The sequence below is a fragment of the Tauraco erythrolophus genome, chromosome 23, assembly GCF_009769465.1.
Source record: "Tauraco erythrolophus isolate bTauEry1 chromosome 23, bTauEry1.pri, whole genome shotgun sequence".
In the NCBI taxonomy this organism is placed as follows: Eukaryota; Metazoa; Chordata; class Aves; order Musophagiformes; family Musophagidae; genus Tauraco; species Tauraco erythrolophus.
This window is the reverse complement of record NC_141487.1, coordinates 2,741,289-2,766,458: the sequence shown is the minus strand read 5'-3', so window position 1 is coordinate 2,766,458 and position 25,170 is coordinate 2,741,289. Positions and strand designations below refer to the sequence as shown.

The 25,170-nt window shown below is 59.5% G+C and overlaps 3 protein-coding genes across 3 annotated transcripts; 1 reads left to right on the top strand and 2 right to left on the bottom strand.

Moving 5' to 3' along the window:
- Positions 1–215: 215 nt before the first annotated feature.
- CASP9 (caspase 9) lies at positions 216–7,138 on the bottom strand. The gene is made up of 10 exons (XM_086625597.1): positions 6,992–7,138; positions 5,823–6,042; positions 5,215–5,295; positions 4,975–5,006; positions 4,416–4,592; positions 3,602–3,691; positions 2,744–2,891; positions 2,043–2,222; positions 1,742–1,851; positions 216–620 (listed from the first exon to the last, which is right to left on the bottom strand). Exons 1-10 carry the CDS (start codon positions 7,121–7,123, stop codon positions 528–530), a joined length of 1,263 nt encoding a protein of 420 aa, XP_086481723.1. The 5' UTR covers positions 7,124–7,138; the 3' UTR covers positions 216–527.
- A 154-nt stretch (positions 7,139–7,292) lies between these two features.
- Positions 7,293–18,165, top strand: DNAJC16 (DnaJ heat shock protein family (Hsp40) member C16). The gene is made up of 14 exons (XM_086625679.1): positions 7,293–7,459; positions 8,367–8,433; positions 9,323–9,653; positions 10,505–10,689; positions 12,022–12,126; positions 12,725–12,883; positions 13,260–13,390; positions 13,635–13,818; positions 13,994–14,176; positions 14,428–14,504; positions 14,972–15,052; positions 15,132–15,230; positions 15,668–15,838; positions 16,302–18,165. The coding sequence occupies exons 1-14, from the start codon at positions 7,293–7,295 to the stop codon at positions 16,696–16,698; spliced, it is 2,337 nt and encodes a 778-aa protein (XP_086481805.1). The 3' UTR covers positions 16,699–18,165.
- Positions 18,166–20,408: 2,243 nt separating this feature from the next.
- AGMAT (agmatinase (putative)) lies at positions 20,409–23,642 on the bottom strand. Its single transcript, XM_086625757.1, has 7 exons — positions 23,272–23,642; positions 22,982–23,184; positions 22,240–22,288; positions 21,908–22,103; positions 21,450–21,629; positions 21,102–21,186; positions 20,409–20,482 (listed from the first exon to the last, which is right to left on the bottom strand). The coding sequence occupies exons 1-7, from the start codon at positions 23,640–23,642 to the stop codon at positions 20,409–20,411; spliced, it is 1,158 nt and encodes a 385-aa protein (XP_086481883.1).
- Between the last annotated feature and the right edge of the window lie 1,528 nt (positions 23,643–25,170).

The following is a 25,170-nucleotide window of genomic DNA, read 5'->3' as shown; positions in this document are numbered from 1 at the left end:
TGCTGAAACAGCATTCACACCACAGAACGGAAAAAACACACAAAAATTTTTTCCGTGTTCAATGCATTTTATTGAAAACGACACAAATCAGTAGCAGAAATCATTCCATTCCATTTAGGCACCAGACCTCAATTCCATCCGTCGGTTATCCAGGCACCAAAGAGCGCCAACATCGCCATCACCCAAAAAAACATACTTAGAGGCCGACTGCAGCCACGTCACAGCGACCTGCGGACGCTCTCCGCCGCCGGGACGGAGGCTCCGGGCTGGCACGTGCTGCGGCAAAGGGGCTTCCTTCGCCCATCCCTGCTCCATCCCTGACGTTTCCCCCCGGCAGAGCGCCAGCCTCTATCTTCTCTTTATTTCCCCACGAGGACGGTGTGCACGGATTATGTTTCTCAGGACAAATCTCGACAGACAGACAAAGGCCACGGGGAGCATCAACGCTGAGACACGGCAGACGCGGATTTCATCCCGTCGCGGGGACGGCGACTCGCCCGCTCGGAGGGGACCTCGGAGCCCACCCGTCATTTGCAGGCAAAGAAGAATTGTTTACGGAGAAAATTGAAGCATCCCGGCATCTGCTTGTACGTCCCCTTGGCGGAGACGGCGTTCGCCACCTGACGACAGAAAGAGAGCGGTTGAGGAGCCGGAGGCTTTTCCGAATCGCGGTTCAATCTCTCATGGGAAGCACGGGGTCAAGGACGGGGAAGGGAAAGCACGGGGGCCTCCTAAAATGACACGTTTCACCAACAAAACCAAAGGGGACTTGAGGGAAGGCAGCCTTTCCAGAAATTCCGGCCGTACCGGCCACCGCTGCCTCTGGCACGTGCTTCTCAGCGTGAGTCACAACCCCCACTGTCCCTTCGGGTGTTGACTTAAAGGCCAATTCCCTTTCCACCCTTTTTGCTCCAGACATGCCTCTCGTTTCCCCAAGGTGACTCCCCTCGCATGGAACGCCCGCCAGCGGAGAGGGTCTCGTGCCGCTTGCTCAAAATCGACAGCTGCCGTGACGCCACGGGCCGAAGAAGCACCGCGACATCGGGAAAAGGACAAATACATCGGTCCTCTCTCCCCTGCCGCCTCCACGGAAGGCTTTTCTCCACCCACGGAGAACAGCGAAAGCGTCAAGGTGGACCTAAAGCTTGTCCCTGACTTGGGCCATCTTCTCCAGTCGACAGGACACGCAAAGGGAACCGTTTATTAGCCAGGCTGGTGTAATATTACCTGCGCACTGGACACCTGACTCACCGCGACACATGAACACAAACATCTGGCATCGTCTTCCCGAGGGCGAGACGCTCCTCGAGACGTACCACGGTGCCGTGGGAGCGCCGGCGGACCCAGCGGATCTCCCCCGAGGCGGGGATCTGCCCGGACGCGGCGGCACGCTTAAGCCGGCGCCCGAGTTCCGTCATGTCACCTCGGACTTTTGCGGATGTGACGAGCTATGCTTTGGTCTAAGGCCATTTAGAAACAATTTCCTTGGAATATCTCAAAGCCTGTGTTTTCCGGACCACTTCTCATTAGAGAAAGCTCAAAGAGATTTCTGACGGACGCTTTCTTAATAACTAGACCTCTCCACAGGACCTCCAGCTAGCCCTTCCGTCAACTCAACCCTCAGAATCGTCGATCCTTTGGGAAGCGCAGGCCTCCGCCCTCGACTGATGGCAGCTCTGGGAATGTCCTTCATTACTTTCTCGACTACAAAAACTAGAGGGGAAAAAAAAAAGACATTTACCCGCACTAACATGTTCAGCAGGTCTTCGGAACGCGCATACTGCTCCAGCACGCTGTCCAGCGTTTCCACGTACCACGAGCCGCTCGCCACCGCCCTCCAGGAGACAAAACCTGCAGAGAAGAATGAGACCATTACCACTCGCGCCAGTCTCCCGTCCTCGTCCCACCGAGTCACTGCCGCTCCCTGGGGGCCATCTCCAACGGAGCCGGTTGCCCTAAACCGCCCCTAAGTTTGGCCACAAAGCTCCAATTTTTTCCTGATTCCCCTGTACCTGGCAAACGATTGGCACAGACTGTCTCACCTGGGAAAGTCGAGTAGGAGACCAAGATGTCACTGGGTGTGGGCAAACTGGCTACGGCGTCCGGCTCGTCCACGTTACCCGCCAGAGTCCGACCAGGACACGCATCCGACTCTATAGAACCTCCAGGAATTTCGTCGCCGGGTGAATCGCAATCCACTGGAAAGCCGCGATCTGTTTCTTCTGCAAAAAGCGGCAACAAAGCAATCCCTGACGTTCGTCTTACCCACGCGCTCAACGATCGTACGTCCTCCGTTAGGCAAAGGTGAAGAAGAAAAGAATACCAGAGGCCCTCGAAAGACACAAAGCTCTCAGCCACGCTCGTCGAGCCGCAGCCATCGGTGACTGGCACGAACGCGCTTCCCCTCCGACCTCACGGCTGAAGGCCTGGAGCGGCCGCTCAGTGTGCGCTGCCCGTGCGCTGCCCGGCCGCGCACTGCGGCTACTGCCCTCCTTCCCCCCCACGTCACTACCGTGGGGAAAAACTGCTCCGGTGCACGAATACAGGTCCTGCCCTACTAGGAGAGGCCGGCAGTTGAGTCCTCGGACTCAATCCGCGCCGGCGGTAAAAGCACGCGGCCAAGAGTAAGAGAAGATGGCTGGAGACACCGGCGACAAACAAAAAGGGAGCGAGAAGCCAAAGTCTAACCACGTCTCCGAAGCCCGACAGCGGATTCGCTTCGGGGGCTAAAACAAAGATTCACCTCCGCCACAGGCCTGGATGAAGAAGAGTTTGGGTTTTCCTCTCAAACTCGGGCAACGGGACCCATTGAAATAGTTCACAATCTTTTCTATCGCAATGGGTTTTCCATCCGTTCCGTACACGCCTCCAGGAAACTGAATATGGCTCATCTGCAAGAGGAAAATCCAAAAGCTAGTAACGCGGAAGGCGACTCCGGTTCCGAGGGAGCCTGTTTCCGAACGGGTACTTTGGAGCCTAAAGTTGCCAACATAAATCTCACTTCCTCACGTTTTGGACGACACGTGCACCGCGCCAGGGCCAGAGGACGCCCTGGAAGCATTTGAAACGCTCTGAAACCCAGCGATCCGGCTCCTCCTGTTAACCAGCTCCCATCCCACCTCCTCCAGCGCCAGAGTTCTGCATCCTCTGGGACAACGGGCACGTAACATACACCATTTTCCTAACAATCCGCATCCTTCGAGGCCTCCGACTTGCAATAAGGGGCTTTACTGCTAATAGCGTCTCCCTCTTCAGAGCGGGAGAAACAAGGACGAACGAACACAGCGTGACGGTTGGCGCTACCCCCCTTCCCTGTTTGCCCATCGTTCCGTTCTCAATTCTACACCCCGACTTCCTAGACGGAGAACACTTGTCCACCGGCAACGCTGGATCACGCTACGCTGGAGAAGCTCCCGTTTCCTTTAAGCCAGACAGGAGAGCGCGACTCTTTGCGACGCACCACGACGGCAGAACGGCCGTCGCGTCGCTCACGACAGATGGCGTCTCTCCCACCCCACGCGAGACTGCGGCGCAGGGAACGGACCCCTTCCCGGGCAGGCGGCCCGCCTACGGAGCCAAGGGAGAGATGCGACGAGCCCACCTGACAGCCGTGGGAAAGGATCACCACGACGCAGCAGTCCAAGGCGCTGTGGTCCCGCCGCGCCAGCTTCTGCAGCTCGGAGACCATTTCCTGCATGGAAAACGTCACCGTAAAAGGTTTCCGAACCGTACCTCAGCCACAGATGCCCGCCGGGCCCTGCTCCTATCGCTCCGTCGAAGAATCTGGTCGATCTCTCTGCCGCTTTCCGTCCGGCAGAATCGGGATAACGTGCGCCCCGCGCGCAGGCGGCGGAAGCCATCAGCAGAGAGCGTTTCTGCCGTTCCATCCCGGTTTAACTTCGGGTGCTTTAACGACTCACGTTTCTCTCCTTGCTGCGTTCTTTACAACGCAGCGATGTAAACCCCGACACGCTTCCCTGCGATGGACCCGCTGAAAGGCACCGCTACCGATGAGGGCCGGCGGGCGCGCGGAGACCCTGGGTTTACTGCCAGCGGCCGCTCCGGGTGATCGAGCTCCCCGAGAAACGGCCGAGGACTCTTCAGACAGGCAACTCGCAGCCCCGGCAGCACCCGACGCGAAGGCTCCGGGAGCTATCGCAGAACTACAGCCTCACCCGTTTCCCTACAAATCGCAACCAGGAATCAAAGTCCCGGCAGAAGGGCGCAGAGGTGCCAGATCCCTTCTCCTCCTGCAGTTACACGGCAATACAACAAGAGGACGCGAGCAGGGGGTTATTTCTTTGCGCGGCGCGGGCCAGCGCCGTCGGCGTGCTGCGACCCAGGGGTACGTCCCGGAACACGCTCCCGGGGCGCGCCTCTCATCCCTCCCGTTAGCAGGACGCGGCCGGCCTCACCTGAGCTGTGAGATCCGACCGAGTCAGGACGTGGAAGCGGAAGGCCGTGAAGCGCTTCTCCAGCTTCACACAGTCCACGTCGGAGCCCCGACGAGTTGTCAGGTTGGATTCGCGATGGAAGTTGACGTTGTTGAGGATCAGGCAGTGCCCGCACGGGTCCGCTTTCAGCTCGTAAACCTGGCAGGGACACGGCACAGTTACACACCCTCTTACTGGGAGCGCTCTCTGACTACTCCGGCGGGAACCGACGCCAACCCAACGACCCGAAACATCGGGAACCCCTTTACGGACAACGCGTGACTCGGTGCCTTTGGAAATCGAGCGCAAACTTTGGCTCCGTGTGATGTTATCTATGTTACAGATAACTGTAATCTCAGGAAGGAGCAGGCCAACGACTGACCGGCTGCGAGCCCATCGCCCCGTTACACAGCGGTGTCAGCCTCGGGGAGATTGCTCGGATGACACACAGCAAGACCCAGCTGCTCCGGGGCTACTTCCCGGTAGCTCTGCATGAGCCTTTGCTTCACAGGGAACACCTCTGCCGTAACACAGTACTCACCGGATTGCGGTTCCCCTTGCCAACAGCTGAACCTACGACACACAACAGAGACACGGGATTTAGCTCCACGTGCTACACAACGAGACGTTTTACACCTTCCTCCTAGAATTCATGTCGGTCCTTCCCCATCTCACGTGACACGTCCATGACACATAAAAATTCCCCCTTCCCACACCGCCGCACGCCAGCAATGAGTGTTTGATGTAACATCTCTCCGGAAGAGCCTGAGACGGAGCTTACCGTGGGATGGGGCGGGAGGCGTTCGAGGTATTTCACTCTTGGCGTGGACCGGGGCAGGCGAACGTTCAGGAAAGTTCACGCCTGCAATGACACGGGACAGTTGGGTCTCACCTTCTCCCTCTTCCGATTCCAGACTAGGAGTAACCAAATCGGGGTCCCCCGAAGGTCCCGAACCAAGAGCCGCCTGTCTCAGCGACCCTGCTGCGAGAGCGTGACGCTACATTGCGTCTGTCTTCCCCTTTTCGGGGTCCGACAGCCTGGAGCTCCTCCTTACGACCGCGCGAGCCGGATCTGCACGCGGATTCGGCAGAGTGCAGGACGGCGAGGAGCTGGCAAAACCCAAATCCACCGAGGCCCAGGGCAAGCGCGTGCAAAAACACAGAGAAGGAAGAGCCTAACGCCGTGAGCACGCAGCCTGAGCTTCAAGGCTTCCGCTACTGGAAAGCACGACGTTCTCCCAACAGCTCTGTCTAGTCGCCTCTATGAGCCATGCTCCAGGAAAACAAAAATCAGGACTGCGCAGACGATTACACACAGCGAGAGGAACCCCGGCTGACACCCTCCATGCTGCTGTTTGCCCAGAAAACAACCGCCCCCTCACTACTTGCTTGGATTATGCTTGTGTCCACGTAAGTCCAGCTCGACAGGTCTCAGGTCCACTGGCTGCGGCGGTGCCGGCGGGCGTTCGCACTCCTCGGTCAGCATGTCCGCGAGGTCGCCCTGCCTGCTGTCCCGCAGGATCGAGAGGAACACCGGAAAAGCCTGCTTCCCTCGAGTCTCCAGGTCGGTGACCAGCTGCCGGGCTTGCTCTCCTCGGCTGCCGGCGCTCTGCGGAGGAGGAAAGCCCAGGACAACGTGTGTTCACTTCCAGCCCAGGAGGTCTACCCAGCCAGCCCTTCCGACCCACATCCGGGGAGGGGAAACGCCAGGATCTGCGCCGAGCACCTCTACGCGGGGCAAACCCGACCAAGACCCAGCCGACACAGTCACAGGGACCCCCAGCAGCCACCCGAACTCCAGCCCCAAACCCCCTCCAGCCACGAAGCCCCGCTGCTGGGCCACGAAGCTGCAGCCCACCGCAGGGCCTGGGGGCAGGGGGAGGAGGGAGCACCCTCAGCCTGTCCCAAGGGGACCACCAGGCCCCCCCAGCCCATCACTGGTGCGTGGGATGAGGTCAGACAGCCCCAGGTCTGCCACGAGTAACAGAGAGAGGGAGAGAGGGGAAATAGGGGCCCCTAAAGCCTATCGCCAGGTTGGGACGGGGACCCAAGGGGACCAGCTGGGGAAGGGGACAAGAAGGGACAAGATGGAGACGGTCTGACACCTCTTACCTGCAGGGCCCAGGGTGGGGAGGGACAAAGGCCACCTCCTGGGCCTGTCACTGGGGTGAGAGGACACGGGGACCTCCCTTGGGCCCTGACACTGGAGTGAGGGGACACGAGGGACGCTCTCCTGGGCCCTGTGATTGGGGTTAAGGGACACAGGACCCTCCCCTGGGACCTGTCACTGGGGTGAAGGGACGTGGGGATGTCCCTTGGGGTTTGTCACCGAGGTGAGGGGACATCAGGACCTCCCTGGGGCCTGTCACCCAGGGAAAGAGACACCGGGGCCTCCCTCGGGCTGAGGGGACACGAGGGACTTCCTCGGGTCTGTCCCCGGGGTAAAGGGATACAGGGAGCTCCTCCCGGGCCCGTCCCCGGGATCCAGGGAGACCGGGAGCTCCCGGCGGGCCCGTCCCCGGCGCTGAGGGGGACACGGGGGCCGCCGCCGGGCCCACCTGCAGCTCCTCGACCATGGCCCGGGTGAAGAGGCCGCGCTGCTCCAGCGGCTCCCAGAGCGGCGCCACCCGCAGCGCCGCCACCAGCCGCGCCCGCCCGCGCCGCAGGGCCCGGCGCTGCGCCTCCTCCATGGCGCCCGCGCCGCTCTGGCCGCCCGCCTCGCTGGCCGGAAGCGGCGCCGTCTCTATGGTGACGGCGGGGCGGGCGCGCCGGAAGCGACGGCGCAGGGTGGGTGAGGGCGGCCCGTCCGCGGCCCGCGCCGGTGTCCGTCCGTCCGTCCGTCCGCCTCTCCGCCGAGCCATGGCGCTGCGGCGGGCGGGCCTGGCCTGGGCCGCCGCGCTGCTGCTGGCGGCGCTGGGAGCGCAGGCCGCGGCGGGGGAGTTCGACCCGTACCGCGTCCTGGGGGTGGGCCGCAGCTCCGGCCAGGCCGACATCAAGAAGGCGTACAAGCGGCTCGCCCGGGAATGGTACGTGCCGCGCCCCGGCCCCACCGCCCGCGGCGGGACGGCCACGGGGACACGCGGGCCGGGTCATCCCGCGTCCTCCCGCTGCACAGAGCCAGGCCGCTGGGCGTCGAGCGGCGGGCAAAGGCCGTGGGAGGTGGCATTAGCCACCCTGGCGACATTAGCCACCCTGCCTGGCTGGCTGCGCCAGGCGAGGCTCGGCAGGTGGGCAGACAAGCGCTGGGTTGCCCTCACAGACCACGTCTCCTCCTAAAACCAAGCAGATGCCTCCATGCTGGCATCGTGTGCCGTAAAACCCTCCCGGAGCCCGGCTACGGGGAAGAAAGTTCCCCCCGACCCGACTGGGAACACTTGTTACCCGAGGGTCTAAGTCCCAGTTTGACACATGATGGCCAAAGGCAATCCGACCCCCGTGCCGAAGGGAAACGCGTTAGATCCGCGGATGCTGTGGCCCTCGCTTCGGCGGAGCGCGCCGAGGAGGAGGCTGGAGGCTCTCCCTCGGAAATTGGCCTTGCCCGGAGGTTTAGCAGCAGGCGTAGTGTTGCCTGAGACATCCCGGAGGGCTGCGACAGGATGTATTTCGTGGGAGGAACGTGGTGGATAGGGAGGGCAGCGGCGGAGGGATGCGTCGCTGACACGGGTTGGAAAGATACACGCTCCCTCGTCCCGGGCTCCGGCCGCTGGTGACGGATCGGGCAGAGGGACGGGTCTGCAGGCACACGGCACGTGTCTCAGGATGACGTTTGGGTCAGCAGAGGATGTGCCGGGTACAAAATCCGATCCTGGCCCCCAGGGATGCCTCTGCATGCCCTCACTGCCCGCGTCCCGCTCGCCTCCCAGCAGAGGCTGACGGCTCGCCGTGCCCCCCGGGGAACCGCTGACCCCTTTTTCCTCCGGTTCTGCCTCGCAGGCACCCGGACAAAAACAAGGACCCGGGAGCAGAGGACAGATTCATCCAGATCAGCAAGGCCTACGAGGTAACGCGCTCCTCTCACCAAACTCGCGCTGTCATTTAAAGTTCAGCGACCGTATTTTTCCGAACACCGCTTGGCGCTTTTGCTGCGTGCAGCCTCACGGGAAACGGGCTTCGCCCCGCGGAGGCAGACGCTGCCCATCGGGAAAGCTGCCTCTGCTTCCCCGACAGAGAGCCTCTGCAAGCCACCAGCCTGGCCTCTGCTGCAATTATTCCGCTACGCGTCTGCCCTGTTCTCCCTAAAAAGCCTCGGACAAGGGAGGAGCGGGTGCTTGCCGAGCCCCGCGCAGAGCTCGCCTGTCGCACGTGCACGTAAGCGTTTGGGGTGACCTAAGCGGCGTTAATCGCCGCAGGGCTCCGGTTGCTGCTGATTATTCCTGGCAGAAGCAGTTCCTTGCACGTCACTCCCGTGCGGCTCTCAAAATGGGCCGCCCCGATACTTGCACGGCAGGCGAGCCGAGCCCGCGACAGTAACATGAATCCTCCTCTCCCAGCCCCAAACTGCGTTTCCTCTGCTCGGTAAACATTTTTGGTGCTTTCCGATGCGCTGAGAACACCCCCGGTGTCCGAGGAGACGCCAGCAAAAGCCGCTCCGGACACGAGCGTTAACGCGCAGGCGTGACGTTCTGACACGGATCGGTGTCAGAACAGGGAACGGCAGTCTGGATTTACGGCTCCTTTTCTCGGGGCTTTGCCTTTCTTTACCCTGGCGAGCCTGGAGGCGAGGCGAACGTTCCCTTTTCCAGACTGGTTCTCCCTCGGATGCACGGCAAAGGCTGCGTGTCCCCTCCTGTCCCGGCCCTACGCAGCCGCAGTTATTTGCTGCGGGAGGATTGTCAGGGCAGTTCCTCCTCAGCGTTTCAGGCGACCGTTCTGCTATCACTGCTTCCCAGATTCTCTCCAACGAGGAGAAGAGGGCCAACTTTGATCGCTACGGAGATGCCGGGGAAAGCCAGGGCTACTCCCAGCACCAGCATCGCCAGTTCCACCGCTTCCACGACGGCTTCTATTTTGACGAGTCCTTCTTCCATTTCCCCTTCAATTCGGAGAGGCGCGACACCTCCGACGAGAAGTATTTGCTCCATTTCTCCCACTACATCAACGAAATCGTGCCGGATAGTTTCAAGAAACCTTACCTCATTAAAGTCACCTCGGACTGGTGCTTCAGCTGCATCCACATCGAGCCCGTGTGGAAGGAAGTCGCCCAGGAATTGGAGGCGCTGGGTAAGGACGAGGCCGTGTAGGCTGAGCGCGCGCCCCTCGCCCGGCGAGGCTGCGGCCATCGCCTCTGGCCTTGAAAGACAGAGTTTAATCCATAGGTTTCCTCTGGGATTTCTCCTAATGCTCTCCCGTGCGTTAGTACCGATGTAATCGATGAGGTTACTCGTTAGAACCGAGGCAAAAACCAGTCCCGTCCCTCACAAGGGCAGGACGCCTTTTTTCCTGATCTGTACGGCCAGCAGCTTGGTCCAACGCCGCTGGTAACAACCGACAGCGTGGCCAAGGGCCGACCGCGCCGCCGCGACTTCAGGCCACCGGCGTAAACGCTGGGAATCTCTTTGTCCTGCGCTTGGATGGCTTTGGTAAGCCTCCGAGAATATGTCCTCGTCTTTAGAGCCCCTCCCGTGCAGTGAAGTTTGGAGACTGACTGAACACCTCTGCATGCCAAGGAGGTATCTTTTAGCTGCCCCTCCACCCCCAGCCTCCTCGTTTTTCCCCGCAGATGTCGTCTGCGTGCCCTTCCCTAAAAACAGAAACACAACAGGCAGCGGGAGACCGAGGCCTCGTAGTTCCCGCTCACTAAGAATTTTCTCCTTGAAACGTTTTCACATAGCACGTGAAGCGCCAGCGGACACGAGGCACAGCGTGTTCTCTCTCCCTAGATAACTCCATGAGTTTTAAATACAATTTTCAGGGGATTGGAAGAGGAGGAAGGTACCGAGGTAGGAGGGGCTATGGCATAAATAACTCCAAGGCAGGACGCTGAGCGAGGGAACGGGTCGGCCACCTCCATTTTCCACTCTGCCTTTTGGGTCATCCGTGATCCTTGACGCGAAGCTGCTCTCCTTTTCCAGGAGTGGGAATCGGAGTCGTTCACGCCGGCTACGAAAGGCGCCTCGCCCATCACCTGGGCGCCCACAGCACGCCGTCCCTGCTGGGGCTCATCAACGGGAAAATAACCTTCTTCCACAGCGCCGTCGTGCGAGAAAACCTGCGGCAATTCGTGGAGAACCTTCTGCCGGGGAATCTCGTCGAAAAGGTACGCTCGAGCACGAGGGTCACGTGCTGCTCCTCGCGCCTGTCTGAATATTCCTCTCTCCCGAGCTTTCCGTGGCTAATCTGCTTAATTGGGCCCCCGAGCTGCTCTGTGTCACGCACGCGGGACGATCCGACCGGGGCTGGGGCAGTGAGGCGTTTCAAGAGCTGTGATTACAGCCACGAACCCCGGAGCCGTCGGAAACGACGGCGCGACGCGGCTCCGCGACGCCTCCTCTTGCCAAAGGGTCAGTCGCGCGGTCCCGCCGGTGACTTTGCCCGCCCGCCGCTCTCCTGGCTGTAACGGCCCGTGGCTGCGAGAGCTGTACGGAAGCTACCCCCTAGGTTCAGAACCTGGGATCGTGCCCTACCTGCTTGCTGGATTTCACTTCCCTTCTCCTTTCCTGGGGTTTCATCCAGCAACCGACGGACCGCTCACTAACTGGTAGGCATCATCTGCTAAAAGTCACCCACGCAGAGACCCGTTGTTTGTTTGGTCGGTTTTCATTCCAGACCTCTGAAACGCGAGCGGGCAGCGCAAGCCCTTTCTAAATTATAAGTAGTACCTCCTACCGGAGAAAAAATTCCGGCGGTTCAGCCTCTCGCAGTTGTTTTTGGCGGAGCCCTAAAGCACCCACCTCCCCTCTCGGCGCGACGTGGCCATGTCAGCCCCCGTAGCGCTCTCACCTGCCTGTCTTCTGCCGGGAGCCTCCTTCACCTCACCGCGTTGCCCCTTGGGGTCTTCAGCGAGGGCCGCCCTTCCCAAGGGACTCTGGACTCGCTGTCCTCCGGGTATTTGCGTCCTCACCCTGAAAGCAGGGTCTGCTGTCCCTTTTCCTCGGCCGAAGCGGCCGTTTCACCTCCTGCAGCCAAGCATTCCTCAGAACCAGAGCTGGCAGCCTGCCCCTAAACGAGCTGTGATCGCCCTTTTATAGCCTTCCTCTAGGTCCGAGAGGTACGGCAGCTGAAAGGCGGCAGGTTTGATGGAGCTCACAGGTGCTCGTTAACCCTTGGCTTCCCACTAGAGATAAAGCGTATGGCCCCGACGAACGGTTGTGGGAACGCAAGGGGCACCAGCACGGACTTGAAACAGCATCAGCGGCGGGTGCAAGGACTAAGAGGGTTGGTGGGGGTCGAAACTGACGGTGTCGATTAATTTCCTGCAGCAAAAAAGCACAGGTCGGACATAGCTGTTGGAAAGACAAACCCACAGGCTGCTTTCTCTAACACCCAGACAGCTTTTCCACACTCGGTTCTCATTCACACACCTCATCGTCCAGCGGTGCAGGCGTCTGTCGGCTCGGGGGTGACACTAACGCGCTCCTTCTGCTTACAGGTTACAGATAAAAACTACATCCGCTTTCTCTCCAACTGGAAGAAAGAGAACAAGCCCCACGTCCTGCTGTTTGACCATATGCCAGTTGTGCCGTTATTGTACAAGGTAACGTCATCTCTGTCGCCGTTTTGTGGACTTGTGAATAAATCCAGTTGTTCCAAAAGGAAACGTGGTATTGCTGGGAGCAGAGGCGGACCGACGCCTCCACATACCGCTGAGCGGTTCTAGGAGAGCAGGTTGACTGGCGTCGGTCGGGAACGGCGCGGCCGGATGACCGACTGCATTAGGAGTCAGTTCTTCTGTCCCGCCACGGACGTACCCTGAGCGGACGCGAAGGCGCGGGGCGGGTTCCGAGGCAGCGGCGACGGAGGCACGTACTGACCCGTATTGGTAACGGGAGATTTTCACAGCACGTCTCCTGCGGGTTATGGGAAAGGCCGTTTCCTAAGAAACCCCCGCTGCCGTGCAGAACGTCAGGTTGCACAATAAAGCTGGGGATCCATCGAGGCTCCCCATACCAGGACTAGGAGAACGCAAACTGCAGTTCAGCCAGGGAGAGGAAGGGCTTTTGGCTCTGGCAGCACGCACCCCGTGACATTGACGCGGCGGGAGGTCTTCTCCAAGCGAAGCCACCACAGGCACTCGGGGAAGGAAACGTTCCCTCTCTAACGTAAACACGCACCGGTGCTCTCTTCCCATCCAGCTGACTGCCTTTGCCTACCGCGACTACTTGTCCTTCGGTTACGTCTACGTCGGACTCCGAGGCACCGAAGAGTTGTCCAGTCAGTACAACATCAATGTCTACACTCCCACCATGATGGTCTTCAAGGAGCACATCGACAGGCCCGCCGACGTCGTGCAGGTATCGCTCGGTCCTCTCCGAGTGGTTCCGTGAACTGGACGCCGCGGGCTTCCGACCGGGCTTGCGACGAGGGGTTGGGCGGTGGCACGTTTCAGAGGCCAGAGCGTTCGTTCTCCGACGAAACTCGGGCTTCGGCCGAGAGTGACCGGTAGGAGGGAGGAAGCTCAGTACGCCTCAGCGATGGTCTCTGACCTTTCCAAGAGGGTGGCTGCAAGGAGCTTCTCGGTCTCGCGGCCTCAAAACGCCTCGGGTGATTTCAGCGCGGGCCGCGACGGCTGGCGGCCTTCCCCGGGCTTCCGCCGAGACCTTCGCGACGGCTTTACTCTCCTCGTCCCGCTCGGGCCTGACCTCTCTCTGCTTCCTTTGTCCTCGCCAGGCACGAGAAATGAAGAAGCAGCTCATTGACGACTTCCTTTCCCAGAATAAGTTCCTGATGGTGGCCAGGCTCACCAACCAGAGGCTGTTCCAGGAGCTGTGTCCCGTGAAGAAGTCTCACCGGCAGCGAAAGTAAGGCTCCACGGGTGACGCGTCCCCCCCGTTTTGTTCCCCGAGGCACTGGGGCGGCTCCTAAAGCCGCCTTCCGTTTGGTTTCGAGGGAGAAAGGGAACGACCGCGCCGGATCGTGCCGGGTATCCGCGCTGTTCGATACGTTTCTGGCGCTTCGGGATCCTTCCGGCTGGCGGAAAGGGGACGACCGCTTCCCCTCACGTCCAGAACAGCTCCTGATTCTACCTCTGGTTGTGTTGCCCAGGCACTGCGTGGTCTTACTCAGTGGAGAAGGCGAGAAGTTTGCCGAGGCTTACGAGGCCTTTTTGACATTTGCCGCGGCCAACACCAAAGACACGCTGAAGTTCGTGCACGTCTATAACGACCGGCAGCCGGAGCTGGCGGACGCCTTGCTGATGGATGACGAGAAGTATCGGGGAAAATCAGCCGTGAGGGTTTCCTTCTATTTTTTTTCCCCTTCTTCTTTTCATCCGTCGTTCTACTTGATGTGGGATGCAGTACCTTGATCTGACGCCTAATTCTGGGCAGTGATTCTCAGCGTAACATCTGTCCAGTAAAAAGTACCCTCCTCTCTGACATCTGTGATGTTATTGGCTTGTCCAGGTGGTCGTTTTGGAGAGACGCAACAACGCCGGGAAGATCGCCTATAAAACCTTGGAGGAGGCCTGGCAAGGCAGCAAGGAGGACAACTTCATCCTCCTGGATCTTCTGGACCAGCTGAGGACAGACCCCGGCCTTCTCTCTTCCGAGACCGTCCTGGCAGACTTGAACGACGAACTCGCTCCCGTAAGCGCGCGGCCCTTCCAGCCGCCTACCAACCCCGGGACCTTTTTGGACAGTCCCGTCGCGGTCACGCACGTGCGTGAGTTGCATTTGAAAATACCGAGGCGAGACTCAACTCGCTCACGGAAGGAAGCTCGTGGCGTGCTCCGAAGCTGCTTCCACTCGGGGTTACCATGAAGGGGCGGGAGGGCATCCTGTTAGGGCTCTGGATAGCGGGTGCGTAACGTGCCTTTTGTCTTTTTCTGTTGAAACAGATGTTCCTTATCCGATGGCTCTACTCCGTGCTGGACTATATCTCGGACTGCTGGGACAGTTTGTTTCACAGTAACTGGTACGGATTGGGTGTTAACGAGTCTCATAGGCAGCAGGATTGCTCTTATCTTGTTCAGAGGCGTAGCAGCACCAGGTTCTCCGTAACAGAATTGAGAACGTACCAAAACACACGGGTGCCCGCAGTCTCTGTAGATTTAGGTGAAGAGCGGTGACACCGCCGCGACGTTAGCTTCTGCCCGAGTACGGGGTGCTCTGGCCTTGAGCCTGAGCGTGGACGTTACGCTCCTGGAAACACGCACCGATTGCTGTTTTTCACCGGTCCCTGTCCCCTTTCATTTAAAATGGATCCCTTTTTTGTCCTCCTTTTGGGTGGGAGCAGGACAGCGCTCAACATATCGATCGTCTTTAAGGCCCCAGGAAACGAGCCGAGTTTCTGGGGAAACTGCACGGTATTATTTCTGGGGAAATAGCACAGAAACTGCGCAACTCGCGGCTCTGATTGCTGTTTGCAATTCTTCCCTTCAGGCGAGAAATGATGCCGCTGCTGTCCTTGCTCTTCTCGGCACTCTTCATTCTCTTCGGCACCGTTATCGTTCAGGCTTTCAGGTGAGCGCAGGCCCTCGGGGATCTTACACCTCAGTCCGACCTGGCACCTTAAACGCACCCAAATGCTCTTCCTTTGCAGTGATTCGAGTGACACAAGGGACTCTCCTCCCTCGGAGAAAGAAGAAACCGCCGCAAAGAGCGAGAAGAACGACGCGAGCTTCGGCAAAGAGAGTAACAGGTTCCCTCTCCAATTCCTCCAGAAGTGTTTCCAGCTGAAGCATTGCTTGGGGAGCATCTGCGCAGGGCGAGAGAGCACGAGGCGGGTGGCAGAGAAGCGCCGGAGTCGCCCTGACACAGGGCGGCGTGGGGTGGCGCGGCGGGTAGGGGCGGTGCTTAGCCAGGACCCGGCCAGCGAGGACAGGGCTGCGCTAACTGAGGTTATTAAGCGATTCCCACCGGGTTTGCCCCAGACAACATCCTCGGGCGAGAGGCAAAGGGCTCGCTGACTCGTCGAGGCAGACACGAGTCTGGTCGTTGCACCGATTCAACTGGCTTTAGCTACAGGGCACAGGGACGGCTCGGCGGAAGGGGGCAGGGAACGAGTTCGCGGTTGCTCCGTCCTCAGTCGCTCCCGGTGTCCGGTTCCCCTTTCACTCGGTCGCTCTTTCCTTGCAGCAGGATTCCCAAAAAGGGCTTCGTCGAGGTGACTGAGCTAACGGACATCAACTATAACAGTAACTTGGTACGCCTGAGGCCCGGTCACATGAACGTGGTCTTGATCCTGTCCAACTCCACCAAAACCGTCCTCCTCCAGAAGTTCGCCCTGGAAGTCTACACCTTCACAGGGTAGGCTGGGCCCCCTCCCGCGTTTCCCTCACCGCTTTAACAACTTATGTCGTGCTGCTCCGATGACAAGTTAGGAGGAGCGGTGTGGGCTCGATCGCCAGGAAGGAACGCTTCCGGGGGAGCAAAGCGGCCTCTGTGCTCCTTAGTGGCAACGAGCCGCCAAAAACCAAGCGGCTTTTCCCAGCCATACTCGGGAAAGGTGGCCGGACAGGCCCGGTGCTGCCGCCGCTGTGGCTGTATCGGCATTTCAACACAGAGAGAGCACGACGGTACCGCACGCTTGGTAACCCGTGCCAAACTGGGTTAGAAAAGGAGCTGTGGTGACACGGCGCTGGGTTACAAAAGGAGCTGTGGTGACACGGTGCTACACCTGCCCTTGTTTACCAACGCTTACCTGTCCGGTAGGAATCCGGCCTGACTCAGGCGATGTGCTAATCCTGCTTCTCCTCTGCTCTTCCCTCAGGAGCAGCTCGCTTCACTTCTCCTTCCTCAGCCTGGACAAGCACCGCGAATGGCTGGAGTACCTGTTGGAGTTCGCGCAGGACGCGGCCCCCATCCCGAACCAGTACGACAAGCATTTCCTCGAGCGCGACTACACGGGCTACGTCCTGGCTCTCAACGGCCACAAGAAATACTTCTGCCTCTTTAAGCCTCACCGATCGGGGGACGAGGGGGGAACCCTGGGATCGTGCGAGGATTACGATTCCTCGCTACACACGGAAGCTAGAGGGAAATCCTCCTGCAGCCCGGGATCTAGATCCCTTAAGAACAAATTACACAAATTGTCCTTTTGGATGGAACGTCTCCTAGAGGGTTCCTTACAGAGGTTCTATATCCCCTCGTGGCCTGCGCTAGACTGAGGGATTTTAAAGAGAATCTAACGGACAAACTTTTTATGAAGATGACAAGGGACAGCTCTTTCCAGGAATAAGCAAACAAGCGTGACAAACGGACCTCGGGTTGTAGATGAACTCTCCTAGGGCCTGCCACTCGAAAACATCTCCCTGCCCCTAGAGCCCGGGAGCGCAGCCGAGCGCACCGCAATTCCCTCTGCCGACTCCTTTGCGTGCCGGGATGCCGGACTACCGAAGAGCCGAGAAGTCCGTTCTCCCCCTTCTCGTCCTGCCTTGTCCGCTTCCCGAGTCGCCCCTGTTCCATCTCTCGTTTTACCTCGGTCGAAGGAAAAACCCGTGACTTCTCTGCCGCGGTGACTCGGTCCGGACCGAACGCGGCCGGCGAGGCAGGACGGGTCGCAGTTCTCTCTCCCCTTCCCCGTGCGCTTAGCCCGTGGTGCATGGTGTAACACTGGCAAGACCCTGCAGACCCTCCCAGGCCCTGCCCTTCCGAAAGGCCTCTTCCCACCAGGCACTCGTACTTGTATCGGCTTTCCCCGCGGTAAGTGATCTGGAGTGTGGTCGGGAGCGTCTCCCTCGTAGCAAACCTGTAGCTGGGACTCACCTGTGGTGCGGGCTCGTAGGCGATCCGCATGTTTCGTGCTCCTCGTGCCGCAGTTCCACCTGCAGCTTCACCGGCCGAACCGCAACCGGGGAGGGAAGGGGTTTCGCACGGCCGTAAAGGTGTTGAGCCGTTGAAACGTCACATTGGTTTTCCAGATGCCTTTCTGCTTCTGTCGATTTTAGACGATGTATCCTAGAGCCATAACTTTAACTGTGTCCTCAGATTGTAGGCGTGAGCTGCTATGAGCCAGTAGATGTGTAAAAGAAACTCTACCTAGCTGCTAGGGAGCCGGTCCGGGCTCCTTTCCGACACCCTTCCATCCGTAGTACGAACCAACCTTTCTTTGTATCAAGGAACCCGATTCTTCCACGATTGTACTCTCGACGTGTTGCCCCCGAAGTGCCGTATCCTCAGACCATCGCTCCCGTGTCAAACTCCTTTTGGTTGAAGGCATGGGTTTGGTTTCAGCCTCTCCCCGTTTCCTTCCGGCCACAAACCTTCGCGTCTCATCCTGCAGGCTGCTGCCTTGGTTTTGGGTTTGTTTGCGCTGGGGTATTTTTTTCCTGTCTTTGGGACCTCGGAGGTCTGTGGGAAGCCAGAGCGGTCGTAACGCGCAGCGCTGGGGTTACGCTTCGCTCTCGCAGTGCTCCGACAGCCACTTCCAACGCGGCGGGGCAAACGGGTGGCCCTCTGGAAGACGGAGGGAAGGCGAGTGGCCGCTCTCCGCTCCTCCGGCGATAAAGCGAAGCCGCAGGGTTCCTCTTCGCAGCCGGGACTGAATTCCCATGGGATTTGCGCGTCCTTTTCGCTGCTCTGGGGCTGACACCGTTGCCCGGGCTGGTACTTGCTGCGTCTCCTCCCGCCGCTCCGCGCAGGACCGAGCCCCCCGCGGTACCGGGTCGCCGTTAGGCTACGGCACCGCCAAAGCACGGGGGGCTGAGCGGGGCGGCCTTTGCCGGAGGGCTCTGGACCAGCCGGTGGAGCGCTTGGTCGAGCGCGTGGTGTTAATTAAAAGCTCACTCGACCCTTGCCGCCTTCGTTACCATCTCAGCGGAGCAGCCAGTTAGTTAGTCTGAATAACTGTGCCGACCTCTGAGCTAGCTGCCGGTCCCGTGCAAAATCCGGGAACGCTCCAGTCATTTTACTGCCGACGTGACCTTGTTGCTCACAAACCCTTGCCTTGCTGCGTTCTTCCCTGCCCGGGGAGCAGACTGGCGTGCTCCGACCACCAGAGGTATCTCCAAGGCCGTGTGTAATGTACTTCGAATAAAGGCTACGATGCTACCAACTGACCCTATGTGAGGCTACTTAATTTGAGCTCAGCGGACTCCAGGCCGCAGCTCACGCTGCCGCACGAACGAGGCACCCAAGTAGAGAGGAGGAAGGAAGGTGAGGTCTTCTCCCTGCCAAAGAGCTCCGAGGCGCGTGCGGACCGCGGAAACAGAGCGAGAGGGGGAAGGAGACGCTGGCCTGACGCTGCTAGGCTTCATTTTCATTTGGCTGGCGCAATCGCCGTGGCACTCTCATGCTTTTCCCGCAGCTTGCCGTGCAGGACGTGGCTAGATTAAGGCGGCAGCCCGGTCGAGGGCTCCGCTTACCTTTTGAAATGTTCACCAAAAGCAAAAAGAAAAAGAACGGTCTCGGGGTCTCTGCTGTCTCTTCAGCTAGTCAGAAACCAGGAAAAAACCCTCGATGCATTCAAAAAAGTGCCTAGTTGTGCTACGGCAAGGGAACTCCGCCCTGCCCCAGTAAGAAGAGGCGGCCTTGTGGCCTTCGCAATATAGTTCCCGGGCTGCGCGCCCACTGGAATCCTGTTTGGCATTTTCTTTTTGGCACAGGTGACCTCCCCTTTGCCACTCGAGTTCTGTTTCAGGCGTGCTTGCAGCGGTCCGCCCTTCCCGGCTGTGGCGGGACGGGACCGTGTCGCTGGTTTATGGACAAACTTCTTTGGTGGCCTGAGGCAAACGGCCAACTGTTCTAAACCTCTCGCTTAGCTGGCTCTGGGGGAGCACTGGGCGTTTGCTTTCTTGGAGAAGAGCGTGGTCGGAGGCTGCTGATGCCCGAGGTCCATCCACCCTGTCCCAGCAGTCGCGAGCCGTCACCCTCCTCGGTCCTTTTCTAACCTGCCGCCTCCAGCGGCGCTCGACCTGTATCGTCACGTAGCTTCAGTTAACGCGCGTGGCGGCTCGGAATGGGAAAACTGAGGCAACTCAGCCCTAGGGCACTATTCTAGCGGAATCCGAGCAATCGCACGCCGCTCGGAAGCCGAAGCAAAGGGATCCAGGCGCCCAGTCTAAAGGTCGTACCGAACCTCCCCCCAGTACCCGCTCCCCTCTGCCCCAGAGCCCACCAGGAACTCGTACCCTAACGCAGCCTGAGACGCAGGACTGAGAACTAGGTACAGATTTTGCACTTTTGATACTGGGAGGGGGGGAAATTAACTTATTTGGCAAACTTGTCTTCTTTGGTTTGGTTTTGGTTTTTTTTTTTTGTATTTGTGAACCGGCACTGATGTCATTTTGTTTTAAGACAATTACAGATTCGCAACCAAAATAAACTTATTTTAATGTGCGATGAGGCGGCTCCGTGTTTCCGTGTACAAACTAACCACACCTCCGCGTCAGCTCAGAAATTCCAGGGGCAATTAAACCGCTCCTGCCGTAGGCAATGCCTGGTTATCCCCAGCAGGAAATTCAGGCAAATCTTCCCCTACTCTCAGAAGGAGCTGCAGGCCACCTTCGGCTGCCCTCCCGTCCTCTACATTCCTTGTCCTGCTGCTGTGTCTTAACGGGAGAAACCTTTCACCAGTGAGGGTTTTGCCACGAGTCCCTGTGACATTCCAGCTGTGGAAGCAGAGGCGAAGCACCATCAGCCTCGTCTTTTTTCCCTTCCCCAGGCAAACTCCAAAGCTACTGACACCAGTTAAACGGCCTGTTCAAACCCATCTGCTACCTCCGGTTTATCAGCTTAAAATTACCTTTTCTAGTGGTAAATGACATTTATTCCTTACGGCAAAGCCCGCGCTCGCTGCAACCGGTCGACGGGAGCAGGACACGGAAAGCCTCGGCTGAGGCCGGAGCTGCGTTGCCCCTGGGGCAGGCGGGAGCTGCCCTCACATCGTCTTCACTCTGGGCAGAACGCACAGCATCTCGAACAGCAGGTTTGCCCCCAGGAGGGCTGTGTTTCCTACGCAAAGACAAAAAGGGGGGAATAAGCGAGCCGGGAATGCCCAACCGCTTTCACCCACGGCAGTCCGCCAGGCACACGCATCTTACCCTCAACCATCTGGGCTCAGAGAGACCCTCAGCATCGGAGGGTTCCTGGGGCACCAGGACGGACAACAAGGTTCAGGGAAAGATGGGAAGGGCTCCCTCCTTCCCCGGCAGGACCCCGCGGGTCTGCGGATGCCCGGGACAAAGCCAATCCCACTCACGGCGGAGGCGATGTGGCCGTGCCTTCCACGGCCCCGAGCCTCGTCTTGAGAATTCCGGCCATTTAGCCCACTCCTGCCTGCCCCGAAGCAGCTGCTGCTGCTGCATTCCCGAGGGCTGCTCTGCAGCTCCTTAAACATCCTCACGAAGCCGACGGCTTGCGGCGCCCGCCTTTACGCACCACGGGTGCAGGACGATGGTAAGTCATTCCGACAGTGCCTGACGTGCTGTTCAGGGCAGGTGCCGGCGGCCAAGGCTGCCGTTTGGCTTTCGACCCCAGAGGGTATCCAGCCAAAAATCAAGGATCTCGGGTGCAAGTCCCCTCTCAGCCCACGCGGCACCTTGTCCAGTCCCAACCGTTTCTTTAGGCTCACCGGAGACATCGTACATCGGTGCAACTTCTACAAGGTCACATCCCACTATGTTCAGTCCTTTGCAGCCACGAATAATCTCCAAAGCCTAGGAAAAAACCAGATTTGGGATGAAGAAACGCATCAGACCTAGCAGATGGGTCAGGGCTCTGCTTTCCCCCTGTGCAGCTAAGCAAACCCAGCCTACGCAGACCAAATCGCATCGGTTCAATGTTTCCTTTCCTCGTCACTGCTATGAAATGCTCCCTGGCCTCCCTAACCCTTCCCTTTGCTGCGCCGGCAGCACGACCACCTTTAACGGGAGCGAAAAAGTCCCCTTTCCTCTGGGAAATGAAGCCGTGTCCCCCTCACCTGCGCAGGCGTGAGCCCGGCTATCTCCGGCGTCCCGGTGCCTGGGGCGTACGCGGGGTCTAGTCCGTCGATATCGAAACTGATGTACACCGGCTTGTCCCCCATCTGCTTCCTCACCTCCTCCATCAGCGGCACCAGGGACTTCCTCCAGCACTCTTCAGCCGGGACCACCCGGAAACCCTGCGGGTGCGCAGACATGCCGGCACCTGCTCAGGGAAAGGCAGGCGAAGCGGAGTGTCCCCCACCCCATTGGGGACTTCTGCCGGGATAAATCCTCCTCCCAGGGCCAAGCGGCACAGATGCCCCGTGCAGCACCCTCCGCTCACCCCCGCTTTCTTATTCTCTGCTCAGGTGACGGCTCGGTGGCACGGGACAAGATGCAGAAAAGATGTTTCTTTTCCCGCTGAAGCTAAGGGAATACCAATGACATGGGAATGCTAACGGCAGGGAGAGCTTACCTGGTCCCGGCAGTACTTGTAAGGATCGGGGTTGTAGGAGGAGCCTCGGAGGCCGATCTGGACCACGCGGCTGCAGTCCAGCAGCCCTTCCTCCACGCAGCGCCGGAACGGGGTCCCGTGGTAGATCTTCTCCCCCAAGGCTGTGTCTCCGGTGTCGGTGTGAGCATCCACGTGCACCAGGCCCACGGGACCATGCCTAGCCGAGACGGGGCAGCCACGTTAGTCCCCACCCCCTGCGCGACAGCCCTTCCTACGCTGCGGAGAGCAAACCAGGAGCCTTCCCAAGGTTCCTTCCCAGGTCCTTATTCTACATCTCCAGGTCAGAAACTTACTTTTCTGCCACGGCCTGCAGGATGGGGTACGTTACGGTGTGATCTCCACCTGCAACATGATGGGGAAGAGGGTGTTAACGCACTGCAAGAGGTGCTCAGTGCTCATTACGTTTGTTCCCAGGTGATTTTGCCTCCCTTGCCTTTGTCTGTACACCCCAGGGCCTCATTCCTGAAGGAAAACCTGAGGCTCCCAGGTTCTGGCTTCCTCCTCTCTCTCCTCTTCCTTCCTCAGGAAAATGGGAGGACCGGAGATGCATGACTTTGCTGGCAGGGGCAGCCCAAGGGGTGGGACCCTTGACCAGGGCTATAAATAGGTGCTTGAATCACTTCTGAGGACACCGTAACTGGTAATTCGCCCCACATCACTGTTCGCACTCGCTTCACTTAGCGGTGCCAAGCTGCGGCAGCTGGAAACTTGAACGTGCGTCCGAATGACGCCTGGCACAAAGCAGCACGCGGCCGGGCGCTCGCTCCAGCCTGAACCTTTCCAGAGGGGCACAAACTGCTCTTGCCTCGGGTCCTGCTCAACGGGACACCAAAAGCACACTGCCAATGGGATTTGCCGTTGAGCTTCAGGCTGTGCACTGGAACTGATTCGTCGCTCACCTTCTACCAGGTGTGGAGTGAGCGAGGGGAGGAGGAGAGGGAGTTTGGAGGAGCAGGGACACGGTGGCACGGCGGGGGGACACGGTGGCACGGCGGGGGGACACGGTGGCACGGCGGGGGCACACGGGGTCCTTACCCAAGGTGAGGGGCACGCAGGCAGAGGCCACGATCTTCTGGTAGGAGTCTCGGATGAGGCGGCAGCTGTCGGGCAGGTTGTACAGGTTCACCTTCACGTCCCCGATGTCAGCCACCTGCAGAGAGTCGAAAGGCGCCGCCCCGGTGCTGCCGTTGTACCTCCTCACCATCACCGACTCGGCCCGGATCTGGCGCGGGCCGAACCTGGGGAGAGAGCACGGTTGGGAAAAGCTGCTGGGCAGTTCCCAGGAGCGAAGCACCGGCTCCCCTGGCACCGCGGCTAGCCCGTACCTGGCTCCCGGCCGGTTGGAGGTGCCCGTGTCTAGAGGGACGCCAATGAAAGCTGCGTCCAGTCCCTCCGCCGACGCCTGAACGGGCAGCCGCATCATGGAGCAGACCCCCACGGGCCTGGCCACGAACTCGGCACTGGGGGGCACGTTGAACTGCGAGCCCCAGCGGCAAGGGGCCCTGTGCCCCGGGGCTGGGCACCAGAGGAGCCCCACGGACGCGCCGGGCGAGGAGCCAGAGGCGGCCGGGAGAGCCAGGGGCCACGGGCCATGGCATGCGGCGGCTGCTGCAGCAAACGCAGCCAGCCTGTGAGCACGGAGCCCGGCTTCCCGGGGCAGCAGCCGACTGCAGCCGGCCCAGAGCAGACGCCTCATCCTGCCCCACGGGCTCCGACTCTCTGCCCCACGCGGAACAGAGCGAAGGGTGCCGCGGAGCCTGCTCCGTCTCGGCTCGAGTGCCACAGCCAGGCAGAGCGCCAGCCGCCTCCACCACGCCTCCCTCTGCCCTCCCCGGGGTTCAAAGTGCAGCCGGACGCCCCGCTGTGCCAGGAAGGGCAGAGATTCGGCTTGGGCCTCGCGTTCCCCCTCCCGCTGCCCCCCTTTCCCTGCGTAACGATCCGCTTCCCAGCAAACACCGGGGACGAACGCGGCAGCAAGGAGCTTCAGCTTGAGCATTCCCAACAAGAGCCTTCCTAAGGATTGGCATGACAGGGCGAGAGGGACGCGCTGGGAAACGTCCCGGTTGTGCTCCCCTCAGGCATGTGCAGAAGTAAGGCAGCCTTTGCTGCGCTAACTAACCGCACGCAGTGTCAAACCGCTTCACAAAAGCGCCCGGAATGCTGAAGAATCTGAAAAACGTCTCGTTAACAAAAGGCAGGTGGTGAAAGAAAACAAAAAGAAGTCTCACCTCAGCAGAACCGCAGGCAGATGAAATGCAAGCGAACGAGAAGCAATAATGGAGATTTCAGAGCCAGAGCCAGTGCTGCGGGACCAGCGTTTGAGGCCGCTTTTGAGGACAAAGAAATGAAATGCACTCATTTCCAGGGGGAGCACGTTTCCAAGGTCTGGAGTTAACCAGCAAAGATCAAGCCCTCGCTGCCCTAATAACGACATGCTTGAAATCAGATGGCTCCGGCTCCTAATTCTGCTCCCTACTCATACAGCGATTGGATCTGGGAGGAAAATCAAGGGGGAAAAAAACAGAGTACGTTCACAGCAGAAAACCTGCTCCAAGCAGTTGGTTTGGATATGGAAGACGTGTGTATTCCACACCCGGTACCGCAGGGACATGGAAAGCCTCGGCAGGTCAAGAAGCAGAGCTGCGCCTTGCTGAGCTCACCAGCTCCTGCTGGCTCAGAGAAACAGCAGGACAACAGAGAGAGAGGGCAGAGCAGGTATCTACTGAAAAAGTGACAGTATTCAGTCTTCAAAAAGCTCCGGAGACAGTGCCCGGGGCACTAGGAATAGTGCCCGCTGCTAGACACAGGGGCACAGAGCTCACGAGAGCACGCACACACACATCCACCGCGGTCATCGCAGCGGAAAACGCGCTGCAAGAACCCAGTATCTAAGAAAAGGCAGCAGCAGCATCAGTTAGGGTCAGACCAAGAGTAAAAAGTTCTTTTTCGGCAACTTTGAGCCCAAAGAGCTCCTTTTCTCTGATTTCCCGGGCTCTCCACGCTTTGCTGGGCCCTCTAACCAGGCAAAGCGAGCAGGGCCATTCCCCAGCAGGTAGCTTCTAGACGCCGTTCCGGTGTGCGAGACCTCGAGGGCACGTTGCTGCGTGGCGATTTGCTCCAGGCTATCAGCCGCCCGACACACAATGTCATCGACCTGGAAGGTGCAGGAGCAGCCGGTGATTTACCGCTCAGGAGAGTACGGAACGGGGACGTTCAGGAAGCAA